Source organism: Oncorhynchus tshawytscha, linkage group LG15 (genome assembly GCF_018296145.1).
Source record: "Oncorhynchus tshawytscha isolate Ot180627B linkage group LG15, Otsh_v2.0, whole genome shotgun sequence".
In the NCBI taxonomy this organism is placed as follows: Eukaryota; Metazoa; Chordata; class Actinopteri; order Salmoniformes; family Salmonidae; genus Oncorhynchus; species Oncorhynchus tshawytscha.
In genome coordinates this window covers 18,776,065-18,790,148 of record NC_056443.1, presented here as the reverse complement: position 1 = coordinate 18,790,148, position 14,084 = coordinate 18,776,065, and the positions used below count along the sequence as shown (strand labels likewise).

At 42.5% G+C, this 14,084-nt stretch overlaps 1 protein-coding gene across 1 annotated transcript; it reads right to left on the bottom strand.

Annotated features, from left to right (window-relative positions):
- Window positions 1-578: 578 nt before the first annotated feature.
- On the bottom strand, window positions 579-3,596 carry LOC112214560 (H/ACA ribonucleoprotein complex subunit 3). The gene is made up of 2 exons (XM_024373392.2): window positions 3,400-3,596; window positions 579-1,244 (listed from the first exon to the last, which is right to left on the bottom strand). Exons 1-2 carry the CDS (start codon window positions 3,451-3,453, stop codon window positions 1,104-1,106), a joined length of 195 nt encoding a protein of 64 aa, XP_024229160.1. The 5' UTR covers window positions 3,454-3,596; the 3' UTR covers window positions 579-1,103.
- Between the last annotated feature and the right edge of the window lie 10,488 nt (window positions 3,597-14,084).

The following is a 14,084-nucleotide window of genomic DNA, read 5'->3' as shown; positions in this document are numbered from 1 at the left end:
TGGTTGGCTACAGGTGGGGGCGGGAGGTCCTGTATAAACACAAACTCACTTATTTTACAACAGGCTGTATCACCGGAAATGCTGCACGGCAAATGCTGACGGTCAGATTGACCATGCAGCGCCTTTAAGACACCATGGAGCCAGCAAGAGATTTGTCTCGGGAAAACATGCCTCAATCCAGGGCTGATAAATGCATTGCAATCCCATTATCCCAAATTTTACAACAAGAAGACTGAACAACTGCTAGTTTAATTAATAGCAGTAGTTCAATCTTCTCTGTGTAACTGTTGGGATGATGAAACAATTAGGAGTACAATACATTTCTCACCCTAGGATTGAGGTACAATTCTGAATCTGGCACCAGCTCCAAGGTGTCTTAATCTACACAGAAAGCCTGTAAGCAAACGGATCTGCTGGAGATTATAATATATACACAATCAAAATGTAATTAGCTAACAAAAAGTTGATTGAAAAATATATTCAATATCTACAAAGCTCTCTGCCTAAGCAACCTCACAGCCCCATGGCACCTCTGTCCTATACATTTATCCAACTATATTTCAGTACACATACACGAGTAGTTCTCACGTTTAATTTATTCTCCATCTCCAAAACAAATATCTTTAGAAAAATATTGACACTAGTACATGTTAATTGAACAGTTGATTTTGACAGCTCTGAAACCACATTCATAAGGATTAGGAAAATCGCATACAGCACTCTGTATGGACTTCATGTCCAGAATGATGTTCTGTATACACAGAAATAAAAACTACATTTAAAAATTACATTCTGTCAGGGCAAATAGCCTATATAGGAGCAGGCCTGAGATTTTCATAAACAGATCTCTCAGGCTAGCCCCAAGACATACATCCTCTGGGCCCATACGTCTCAAACAATTGTGGAGCGAGCCTTTTAAATCAATTGATGATAAATCAAAGCCTGATTCACACTTTAGGGCCATGCTGAGCTGTACTGTTTAGCTGTAACCGTGCTAGAAAGGACAACGTACAAAGAAAATATCCAAGCCAACGCAGTAGGTCTACGGTTCGGGTCGGCCCTGGAGGGTGAATCAGGCACAATAGTTGTCATTCATGCTTCAATCACAGAACTGGTCTGGGCTGCTGGGTGAGGAGGAGGCCAAAGCGTTTCTTCAGGGTTACCCGGTGCCGGGAGAACTTGTCGTCAGGCGAGAAGCGGGCGGGATGGGCAGAGCTGGTGGGCTGGCCCAATAGATCCACCTTCTGTTTGGTCACAGGGTGAAGAGAGGAGAGAGGTATGACAAGGAAAGAGATAGCATGAACAAGTAGCTGAGTATAGCTTGTCACAACATTACAGGGTTGGACAGGCCCATTTTCTACAGAAGCTGTAGGGTCAGAAAAAAAAAATAGATGTAAAGTTTGGATACGTGGACCACCTCTGAGAAGGTTATGAATTGCATCAGTAGTTGATGTTTAGAGATGCCATCTAAGCAGGACCTAAGAACAGTTACAATCAGAAACTAGCTACAATAAGAATAACACCATATACAAGTAATAATTAGGTGGGTGATTATATTTGTCCTATTTCACACATGTACAAGTTTGTATTAACGTATAAGCATGTGTTTTTTGCATCTCAACTCAGAGAGACGTTTGGAGAGCGGGGTCACAGCTGAACCAGTACCTGTGCTCGAGGAGATGAGATCTCCTCTGACGCCCAGGATTCTTCAATTCAAAGTCCCATTAACCAACTCCATAAACATATAACGCCAAATTATGGAGCGTTCGCACAGCAACTATCGTCATTACTGCAGTTACGCATGGTATGTGCTTCCAAAAATGGTCTAAATAAAAATCTACCTTCGGCACTGGCAATAAAAATCACTAATTACTGCCAAGCACAAGTCAGCTGATCCAACTACATTACTGTATCCCGAAAGTATCATTGATTTTATTTAGACATGTTTTGGAAGTACGTAACCGCAGTAATGACGATAGCGGCTCTGCGGAACTCCATATTTTGGTTAAAACCCAAACATATGTGGACATTAAAACATTTGCAGAGCTAGTTAATGGGACTTTGAATTTAAGGATACTGGGTGTCAGTCTCCTCAAGCCCAGGTACTGGTTCAGTTCACAGCCAGAGTCTGACATTATCAATGGCGACCCTGGAGCACTTAGGGGTTAAGCTCAAGGGCACAGGAACAGATTTTTCACCTTGCCGTCTCTGGGATTTGAACTAGCGACCTTTTAGTTAATGTCCCAAACAGAGAAATAGAATTAATTATATTTCTATGGGCCCAATGGTCTTACCGCTAGGCTATCAGTGTATTACAGACCTCTAATGCCCAGAAAACTCAGATTGAAACTTCCATTCACCAGCTCCGCAAAGTGTTATAACCTTTATTTCAAAATATGTTTGCTTGTCACCAAATACAAGCTTAAATTTACTCCTGTTACGGCCAGTATGTACCAGAGCTGTTTTCGACTTCCGACCTGTGCATGGCTTGTAAGGAGATGCTGAATAGGCTTTTTTTCGGGCTGCTTGTATATGTTGTGTGTGTTTTGGGCAGTACATATTGGCCTTAACATGAGTAAATGAGCATAGTTTCTCAGCAAACTCCATATGATCAAGGAACGTATTTTGACAATGCTTGCAGAGCTGGTGAATAGGAGATTGAATCTAAACGTTAGGTCTCTAACCCAGATAGTGGTTCACCTGTCGCCCTACCACTTAGCTTTGGGACACAACATCGGGAGTCTTTGTATTGGTTGGACTCCCTCTGAGAATAAACCATACCACAATATAGCCAGCTTCACCCCCAAAAAGTTTCCAGTCCAAAAAGGGCATATATATATATATATATATATTATATCATCTCTAGCAACTCCACCAGACGTACAGTGAAATGTGTGCTTCGCTATCAAATAAACATGTGAATCCAACTTCTGTCCGAACCACACCATATTCCTGCTGTGTTGAGTAGACCGTGGTAGACTTCACGGTAGGAATTCTCACGTTAACTGCGTGGTCTAATGGCAGCCGGCTGTTTAACACGACATGAATATGGTGCTTTTCGGACTAAAGTTGGATTCAGACGTTTATTTGATAGCGAGGGACACATTTCACATATGTTAAGTAGAGTTTCTATATAGTAAATACATGGCTTTGTTAACTGGAACGTTTTTTCTTAGGGTGAAGCCCTAAGATATGCGGTAGCGTTATTTTGATGCACAGCTAGCCTACCTCCCTAAAAAACACAATGCATTAACGCACTCCGCTAAAAACTTTTCTTACAATGCAGAAGACAGACGTAATATTTATGTGCATAGAGTGGACACGATTGTATACCACATCATTGAATATTGCTAACGGGTTTGCATGCTAGTTAATTAGTTGTTAGCTAGCGAAACCTACCTTCAGAGTGTAAACTCTCTCCCCATTCTCGTTCAAGTAGAACTGCAGAAACATCGTGACGAATAACTTATGCTTTGTAAGTTATAAACAAGTGGACTTATTAGCTTTTATTTGACAGAAAATGTGCCTGTATTTGTTGCGTTCAGCGCTCCACGTGCTTTTTTCCCCTCGGAGTGTTGAAAGCGGATATACGTAAGGAAAAAAAGTGCCTCTTGAACAAACCTAATCGATTTTTTTTCTTTTTTTCTTCGTTGAGGTTGAGTTGGTATCCAATAAATGTTGCATTACCGCCACCTACTAGACTGGAGTATAACTCCTTTGCTTGAAAAAATAAATAAATACAACAAATACCCTACAATCTAACACCACTTTATTTATAATAATAAAAACAATACCATACTTTGTCACATGAGCCGAATACAACAGGTTTAGACCTTACAGTGAAATGCTTACTTTACAAGCCCTTAACCAACAACACAGTTTTAAGGAAAATAGGTGTCAAGTAAAAAAATAGATAGGTAAAAAATAAAATAATAATAATGTAAGTCATCTGATGTCAAGTCTCGAGACACCCAAATACCTCTCTGCAGCTACCACCACAAACTCTATTTTCTGCGACTTACGGATCCTTGCAGTACAGTTGATAACCATTGCCATAAATGCCAAAAATCCAATCTTACTGAAACATATCACTTGTTGGTTTATCCCTACTCACACCACTCCTCTCAGGATCCCTCCACCTTGACCCATCTTACTCTATTTTCTTCACTGCCTCAGCATATGACTTCTGCACTACTCTAACCCGGGAAACCTCAGCCTGCCTCTCTCGCACAGGACAGTTCTCATCCCCAGCCCCATGGGCACCCCTACAATTAACACATACCACTACTTTGTTTCATGCCCTTCTGCACACTTCTCACACCTAGGAACCTCCCTCCTACACACTGCTGCCACATGCCCTTAAGTTTGACACCTGAAACAACGTAATGTATTTGGCACAAAAGCTACAGGATAGGATATATATCCTAACATCACTTTGTCGGGCAAAGACTCATCATCAAAACTCAAAAGAACAGACAATGACTCCTGTTTTTCCACTCACGCCACCCTGTCTGCGTCACAACGAGCATCACAAACACTGGGAATCTTCCCGTTCAGTTAGTCAGCTTTCACATTTACCGCTTCCCCAGTAATCACTCCTTTCAATGGCACCCTTTTCTTGAGAGCAAAACAATTCACATTTCTTGCCCACATTCATTTAACACAGAGCACCTACTCCCTCTAACCAGCAGAAACAAACAATTATCACAAGACCACTTCTGGTTACCCTCACCGATTCCACAGCACCCAACTCTGTTGTCACCCACCCTGAAACCACAAATGGATCAGCAAAAAAGCAAGGGTCCACTTTTTCCAAAACTTCACTCCTACTGTCACAGACTCATCTTGATCCTGACCCTCTGTACAAGCCTCGGGCTCCAAGAACTACACCACACCTCTATATTAATGGCGCCTGAGGAGACGGCTGCCATTTACGGTCTCATAACCAATTGTGCTATTGTGTCTGTTTTTTTGTGTTATTTGTAACTGATTTTGTACATAATGTTTCTGCCACCGTCTCATATGACCGAAAAGAGCTTCTAGATATCAAGACACCGATTACTCACCCCATAATGGAAGACAATGTTTTCTTTAACGAGTCGGACGCAAAGGATTTACTTCAGATGCCCGACAAGGCCCTCATCCCCGTCATTCGCAGGAGAAAGAGACAGAGACATATCGGGGACATAGGTCTGGGTCCCTTGTAAGGACCTGACGGCGAGTGGATAATATGCCTTTACAATCGGTCCTATTAGCCAACATACAATAATTGTATAATAAAATAGATGAACTACGAGCATGTATATCCTACCAACGGGACATTAAAAACTGTAATATCTTATGTTTCACCGAGTCGTGGCTGAACAGCGAAATTACTAACATACAGCTGGCGGTTTTTACGCTTTTTTGGCAGGATAGAACAGCTGCCTCCATAAGACAATGGGTGGCAACAAGGGGTGGCAGTCTGTAGACAACACTATTTACCAAGAGAGTTTTCATCTATATTCTTCGTAGCTGGCTATTTACCACCACAAACCGATGCTGGCACTAGGAACGCAATCAATGAGCTGTATACAGCCATAAGCAAGCAGGAAAAGGCTCATCCAGAGGCGGTGCTCCTAGTGCCCGGGGACTTTAATGCAGGGAAACTTAAATCACAGCACATTAAATGTGGAAAAATAAAACTCTAGACCACCTTTATTCCACACACAGAGAAACGTTTGGCAAATCTGACCATTATTCTATCCTCCTGATTCCTACTTACAAGCAAAACCTAAAAGCAGGAAACACCAGTGACTTGGTCAATAAAAGAGTGGTCAGATGAAGCAGATGCTAAGCTACAGGACTGTTTTGCTAGCATAGATTGGAATATGTTCTGGGATTCTTCATAGGGCATTGAGGAGTACACCACATCAGTCACTGGCTTGATCAATAAGTGCATTGATGATGTCATCCTCACAGTGACAGTACTTACATACAGCTACCAGAAGCCATGGATTACAGGCAACATTTGCACTGAGCTAAAGAGTAGAGCTGCCTCTTTCAAGGAGCAGGAAGCTTATAAGAAATACCACTATGCCCTCCAAAGAACCATCAAACAGGCAAAGCGTAAATACAGAACTAATATTGAATCATACTACCCCGGCTACAATGCTCGTCAGATGTGGCAGAGCTTGCAAACTACTACAGACTACAAAGGGAAGTACAGCCGCAAGCTGCCCACTGACACAAGCTAAATTACTTCTATGCTCACTTCGAGGCAAGTAACACTGAAACATGCATGAGAGCATCAGCTATTCCGGACGACTGTGTGATCACGGTCTCCGTAGCCGATGTGAGTAAGACCTTTAAACAGGTCAACATTCACAAGGCAGCAGGGCAAGACGGATTACCAGGACGTGTACTCCAAGCATGCGCTGACCAACTGGCAAGTGTCTTCACTGACTTTTTCAACCTGTCCCTGACTGAGTCTGTAATATAATCATGTTTCAAGCAGACCACCATAGTCCCTATGGCCAAGGGGGACTTCTATGCCCAAGAACACTAAGGAAACCTGCCTAAATGACTACCGACCCGTAGCACTCATGTCTGTAGCCATGTATAGCCAAGTGCTTTGAAAGGCCGGTCTTGGCTCACATCAACATCATTATCCCAGAAACCCTAGACCCACTCCAATTTGCATAACGCCCCAACAGATCCACAGATGATGCAATCTCTATTGCATTCCACACTGCCACCTGGACAAAAGGAACACCTATGTGAGAATGCTGTTCATTGACTACAGCTTAGCGTTCAACACCATAGTGCCCTCAAAGCTCATCATTAAGCTAAGGACCTTGGGACTAAACACCTCCTTCTGCAACTGGATCCTGGACTTCCTGACAGTCCGCCCCCAGGTGGTAAGGGTAGGTAACAAAACATCCGCCACACTGATCCTCAACATGGGGGCCCCTCAGGGGTGCGTGCTCAGTCCCCTCCTGTACTCCCTGTTCACTCATGACTGCATGGCCAGGCATGAATCCAACCCCACCGTGGTAGGCCTGATCCCCGACAACAATGAGACAGCCTATAGGGAGGAGGTCAGAGACCTGGCCGTGAGGTGCCAGGACAACAACATCTCCCTCAACGTGATCAAGACTACAGGAAAAGGAAGACAGAGCACGCCCCCATTCTCATCAATGGGGCTGTAGTGGAGCAGGTTGAAAGCTTCAAGTTCCTTGGTGTCCACATCACCAACAAACTATCATGGTCCAAACACACCAAGACAGTTGTGAAGAGGGCACAACAAAACATTTCCCCCCCCCTCAGGAGACTAAAAAGATTTGGCATGGGTCCTCAGATCCTCAAAAAGTTCTACAGCTGCAACATCGAGAGCATCCTGACTAGTTGCATCACTGCCTGGTATGGCAACTGCTCGGCCTCCGACTGCAAGGCACTACAGAGGGTAGTGCGTACGGCCTAGTACATCACCGGGGCCAAGCTTCCTGCCATCCAGGACCTCTATACCAGGCGGTGTCAGAGAAAGGCCCTAAAAAAATGTCAAAGACTACAGCCACCCTAGTCATAGACTGTTCACTCTGCTACCGCACGGAAAGCAGTACCGGAGTGCCAAGTCTAGGTCCAAAATGCTTCTTAACAGCTTCTACCCCAAAACCATAAGACTCCTGAACAGCTAATCAAATGGCTTACCAGACTATTTGCATTGCCCCCTATCTCTTTTACACTGTTGCTACTCTCTGTTTATTATCTATGCAGTCACTTTAACTGTACCTACATTTACATATTACCTCAATTACCTTGACTAACCGGTTCCCCCGCACATTGACTCTGTACCAGTACCCCCTGTATATAGCCTCGATACTATTATTTTACTGCTGCTCTTTAATTATTAGTTACTTATATTTTTTCCTCATCTATTTTTTCCTTAACACTTGTTTTTTTTACTGCATTGTTGGTTAAAGGGCTTGTAAGTAAGCATTTCACTGTAATGTTGTATTTGGCGCATGTGACAAATACAATTTGATTTGACCTCCAATACATCGCCCTCATTCACTTTCAATTCCTTTCCTGTCTTCAACTCACTCTGTTACACTTTCTACCATTCTTCTTTATCAAACCCTCTCCCCCTTTCCCACCATTTTTAACCAACTCAAGCTCACCCTCTTCCTCCCTCTCTCTCTTAGACCTCCTCTGCCTCTCTTTTTCACTCCATTCCTCCTCCGTATTCCAAGTATAAGTTTCCTCACAGAGGGTGGACGGACTGCATCACTTCTTTTCATAAGAAACATTGTGTTGAAAATCCCAAATGGTTTGCATAGTCAACTTACACACAGCTCTGACACAGACACTTATCCCACCAGACATGCCACCAGGGGTCTTTTCATAGTCCCCAAATCCAGAACAAATTCAAGAAAACGTACAGTATTATATAGAGCTCTTACTGCATGGAACTTTCTTCCATCGCATATTGCTCAAATAAACAGCAAACCTGGTTTCAAAAATACAGATAAAGCAATACCTCGCAGCACAACACCTCTCCCCTATTTGACCTAGATAGTTTGTATGTATGCATTGATAGGTGGGCTACGTGTGCCTTTAAAAAAATGTATGTAGTTCTGCCCTTGAGCTGTTCTTGTCTAATGATGTTCTGTATTATGTCATTCTGTATTGTTTCATGTTTTGTGTGGACCTCAGGAAGAGTAGCTACTGCTTTTGCAACAGCTAATGGGGATCCTAATAAAATACCAATAATACTGCACTTCTCCTGACATACATCTTGTTCTTGCCTTGTCAAGGGATGCCGTTTAAACGGCTGTCACAATCTCCTAAATTGAGTTTTATTTGCAGCTCTCGTACTTGAGTTTTCATAGGATAATATTATTTCAGTCAATAATTGAATCACATGTAATGTTCTCTTGTTAGAATGTTTTTTTTTTGTCCTCAGAATGTTGGATCATCATCAGTGACGGAAGGAGCCATGGTAGTCTATTATTAGCCTATTCAAGTTGTCCAAATGTTCAGTGCTGGCTAAAAATACACCAGATTTTCCAATCTCCAACCAAAGTTGGCTTTATTACATTGCTTACATAGTTGTTTTTTTATGCAGGTAGGCTAGATCTAATAGTCCTATTGCAGGGAGAGATTGAGATGTTCACGGACTCAAATCACACTAAATAAAAACTCCAAAGTTACAGTATGTTGGATATACTGTATGAAACAGCACCGGGTAACCAAGTCCAGATACAGGCTAGTGCTCCTCTCCCTCACTTAGATTATCGTGGATTTGAGTCTGTGCCACCTCATTCCCAAGGGGAATCCAATCCAGTCCTGTTACAGCCAGTCCCAGGCACAGACCTTAAATTGAAGACTGAGACCAATCTCTCTTCTCCGGCTATATCATACCCGGCGTTTTACTTTGGACCAGAACCAGGTGCAGTGACTCTGCAGTCTGACTCACAGGACAGAGTCCTTGAAGGCTCCCACTTGCGACGCCTTCAACCTCACCCTGTCCCAAACCTCTCACCCATATACAGCCTCAGCAGCCTCCATCCATATCGAATGGCCTTCCACAAATAATCTGTCACTCAACCCGTATCCCAAGCTGCCCACTTCTGGATATAGCTCTCCACCAGGACAAAAAAAAATGATTTCAAAGTTTAAAGCTAGAATCCTAAGCCACTCTATCCATTTTTGGGCTTGCAAATTAATGTTATTTAGCCATTGATTTTTGAATATAACTTATAAATGGCTCATGAGCTTAGTTCAACTGTCGTACCCGATCAGAACCTAAAAATATTGTTTTACTCCAATGTCTGTAAACAATGTAAATGTAAACAAACAATGTACAGCCTCAAAACATGGTTCAAACTATAATGTTGATATCATGGATGGTAAGTCCTTGCATCCATAGCTCTGTCTATGATTTTGAGTGGTTACATTTCTCCAGGCCCATCTCTCAGCTTTTTACCAAAACTGAGGCAGGATGACCGCTTTGTTATTGTTTCATTAAGGAGTCCAGCTTTAACAAAACCTTACAACTCTATGCACAAGGACACATTTTAAACAACTCCCACTGAACATTTGACAAAAACGCATTTACTGGAAGAACTGTTCAGATGCAAAGTATGGTAACAGAAATTCTGTAAAATCACTCAGTTTGTGATGTGTTTTCCAAACACTTCAATATTTGCTCTGAATTCAAATATGTCTGCATTAAGAATTGGGTTTTTATCTTTGTCATGACACCTTGACTTTGAAAACATCTCTTTTGGTTATTGAACTACAGTAAGTGAGGTGGATTTACATCCGGTAACAGAATTACGGTAACGGAATTACATTATGGGTCCCTGATCTGTACCATAGAAAAATGCATTATTATTGGATATGAATGCCATTCTCTTCATGTATCCTAAATGGGTACCCAAAAGTAGAAATATTCAATATCTGCCTTTAAACATCACAGCCTACTTTAAAGATATATGGTGCGTAGAAATCCGCAGAGGGTGGTCAGTAGAGATAGGTGGGATTGGCTGAGGGAAGCTGAGGGTTGCGATGTGGAATTGGAGACAAGTGGGGGTGGAGTTGCCGGGCGTGGGATATAATGACAATCAAAGATAAAAGTACAATAATAAGGCCAAAATAAAACCGAGGGGCAACGTTGTTACAGCTAATACCTGTTTACATGAGGCTGATGCATGTACACATGCATATACACACACACTCATTCAAACGCCCAACCGTGCACATTCATATGTAAATAGTGCCATACATGTACTCAAACATATTCAGTTGGCCTTGCTGTTATAATTTTTGTTGTCCTAGATGTCTTTTGTATTGTTGTTTTCTGTTTTCCTTTGGTCCATTTTGTTGGTTGTTGGGGAAGGTGGGGGAGCTTGGGCCGGTGGCTGATGGGGACCCTAACCAGCGACCTGTTTTTGACCTTGTGGGAGATCTGTTGACGTGCCGTTGAGCAGGGCGTTGACACTGGTTGCTCCTGCGGGTTGCTCTGGATGAGAGTCTGTTAGATTACTGAATGTAATGTAAATGTTGAGCGGCTTCACTGCAAGTAGATTGTACGTTTTAAAACTCAATAATAAGAAATAAAATATGCTCCTTTGCATATTTGGTTATTATTCTAATGAGCTACACACCCAAACAAGACCACATTTGGTTGGTCTGGACCAGACCAAATCTGAACCAATCATAGACATCTATGTTTCACAAGTCTGGACAGTACAGCACAGTAAAGCTCAGTAGAGTTTAGTACAGTAAAGTAGATACAGTACATTATACTGTACTCTAGTGTAGTGTGCTCTACTGTACTTAACTCAACTGTACAGTACTGAACTACGGTCAACTTTTCTTTACTGTTCTCTACTTTACTGTGCTGTCCAAACTTCTGAAACACAGACATCTATGATTGGTTCAGATTTGGTCCGGCCAGGGCGAACTGACCAAATTTCAACTACTTTTCAATGTCTAAGGACATCCCGTGTCAGTTGGTGCTCAGTGGGTGAGGATGCTTGTTACAGTAAATGGAAAGAGGGTAAGTGTTAGGCGTCATGGTAGTTGCCTGTAAGAGCCGTGAGAGATGCCATTAACTGGAGAGAGAGTGAGAGGGAGGGGTTGTCCAGACTGTTTTTACACTCTTGTTTTCACCCCCAGACAACAGAAAGAGAAAGAAAACAGTTATGAGCTGAACATAACAGCATGCTAGTAGAAGGCAGGACAGACAGTAGCAGGTGTCTGACCCAACTGTGGTTTGTGACTACTATGATTTCCCATTGTAGCCATTTCAATTGCAGTAATTTGATTTGGTAACAGAATTATACATTTTAATCACTTAATTCATAAACTCAGTAAAATAAACTCAGCAAAAAAAGAAACGGCCCTTTTTCAGGACCCTGTCTTTCAAAGATAATTCGTAAAAATCCAAATAACTTCACAGATCTTCATTGTAAAGGGTTTAAACACTGTTTCCCATGCTTGTTCAATGAACCATAAATAATTAATGAACATGCACCTGTGGAATGGTCGTTAAGACACTAACAGAATACAGACTGTAGGCAATTAAGGTCACAGTTATGAAAACTTAGGACACTAAAGATGCCTTTCTACTGACTCTGAAAAACACCAAAAGAAAGATGCCCAGGGTCCCTGCTGCAAGGAGGCATGAGGACTACAGATGTGGCCAGGGCAATAAATTGCAATATCCGTACTGTGAGATAACTAAGACAGCGCTACAGAGAGAGGAAGGACAGCTGATCGTCCTCGCAGTGACAGACCACATGTAACAACACCTGCACAGGATCGGTACATTCGAACATCACACCTGCGGGACAGGTACAGGATGGCAACAACAACTGCCCGAGTTACACCAGGAACGCACAATCCCTCCATCAGTGCTCAGACTGTCCACAATAGGATGTGAGTGGCTGGACTGAGGGTTTGTAGGCCTGTTGTAAGGCAGGTCCTCACCAGACATCACCGGCAACAACGTTGCCTATGGGCACAAACCCACCTTTGCTGGACCAGACAGGACTGGCAAAAAGTGTTCTTCACTGATGAGTCACGGTTTTGTCTCGCCAGGGGTGATGGTCGGATTCGCGTTTACTGTCTAAGGAATGAGCGTTACACAGAGGCCTATACTCTGGAGCAGGATCGATTTGGAGGTGGAGGGTCCATCATGGTCTGGGGCGGTGTGTCTCAGCATCATCGGACTGAGCTTGTTGTCATTACAGGCAATCTCAACGCTGTGCGTTACAGGGAAGACATCCTCCTCCCTCATGTGGTACCCTTCCTGTAGGCTCATCCTGACATGACCCTCCAGCATGACAATGACACCAGCCATACTGCTCGTTCTGTGGGTGATTTCATGTAAGACAAGACAGGAATGTCAGTGTTCTGCCATGGCCAGCGAAGAGCCCAGATCTCAATTCCATTGAACATGTCCGGGACCTGTTGGATCGGAGGGTGAGGGCTAGGGTCATTCCCCCCAGAAATGTCTGGGAACTTGCCTTGGTGGAAGAGTGGGGTAACATCCCACAGCAAGAACTGGCAAATCTGGTGCAGTCCATGAGGAGGAGATGCACTGCAGTACTTAATGCAGCTGGTGGCCACACCAGATACTGACTGCTACGTTTGATTTTGACCCCCCCGTTTGTTCAAGGACACATTATTCTATTTCTGTTACTCACCTGTCTGTGGAACAAGTTCAGTTTATGTCTCAGTTGTTGAATCTTATGTTCATACAAATATTTACACATGCTAAGTTGACTGAAAATAAACACAGTTGACAGTGAGAGGACATTTCTTTTATTAGTTTACAACTAATTGGTAGGTCTACCTTTACTTGTTACTTCTATGAACTTTCATTATCCTCCCTCCTCACGAGGGAGATACGTATGTGGGGTTTTGGTAACAGAATTACAAGGCAAATCATTTCTCCAAAACTAAATATAAGTGTAGATATTTTTTTGGCAGGGGTTATTACTTAAACAATACTGTGTTTTTCTGTATTTCTAATACCTTTTAAGACTTTCTGGTAAATGTTGTCAAAGACCCATATTTCCATCTGTTTGACAAGAAACCAAAGCCTATAAATCAAATTTGTATATGCCTTCTTTTCTCAGAAGTATAGTCTCTTAGCTTTCATTTGTAATCAAATTTGACACGCTCCTATGAACATCACGTTTGTGTTCATGGGTCCTAACAGTGATGTTATTAGTGGTTAAAAAAAAGTAATGTTGCATCTCAAATGGCACCCTATTCCCGAATCCCCATATTCTGCACTACATTTGAATTGAGGCCCATATGGCTCAGGTCAAAAGTAGTGTACTATGAGGAATATCTGAAAATGAGAATGGGACGAACGGGTAAATGAATTGCAGTAATTCGATTTGGTAACAGAATTACGAAATTTAATCACTTAATAATTCATAAACAAACTTGATATAAGTAACACAAGGTCTACCTTTATTGATGTTCATTTTATGGTTGCGTTTTTAGTCACAAGCATACTATGTGGCCGGGAACAGGGCGTCATTTGAGATGTGCCGTGTGTGAGATGTGCCGTGTGTGTGTTC

Bases quoted from the DNA above. Each gene is read 5' to 3' on its own strand.
- LOC112214560 (XM_024373392.2), bottom strand. From the start codon at position 3,453: ATGTTTCTGCAGTTCTACTTGAACGAGAATGGGGAGAGAGTTTACACT. The intron at 1,245-3,399 runs GTAGGTTTCGCT...GTGACCAAACAG, and splicing joins AGAGAGTTTACACTCTGAAG to AAGGTGGATCTATTGGGCCA.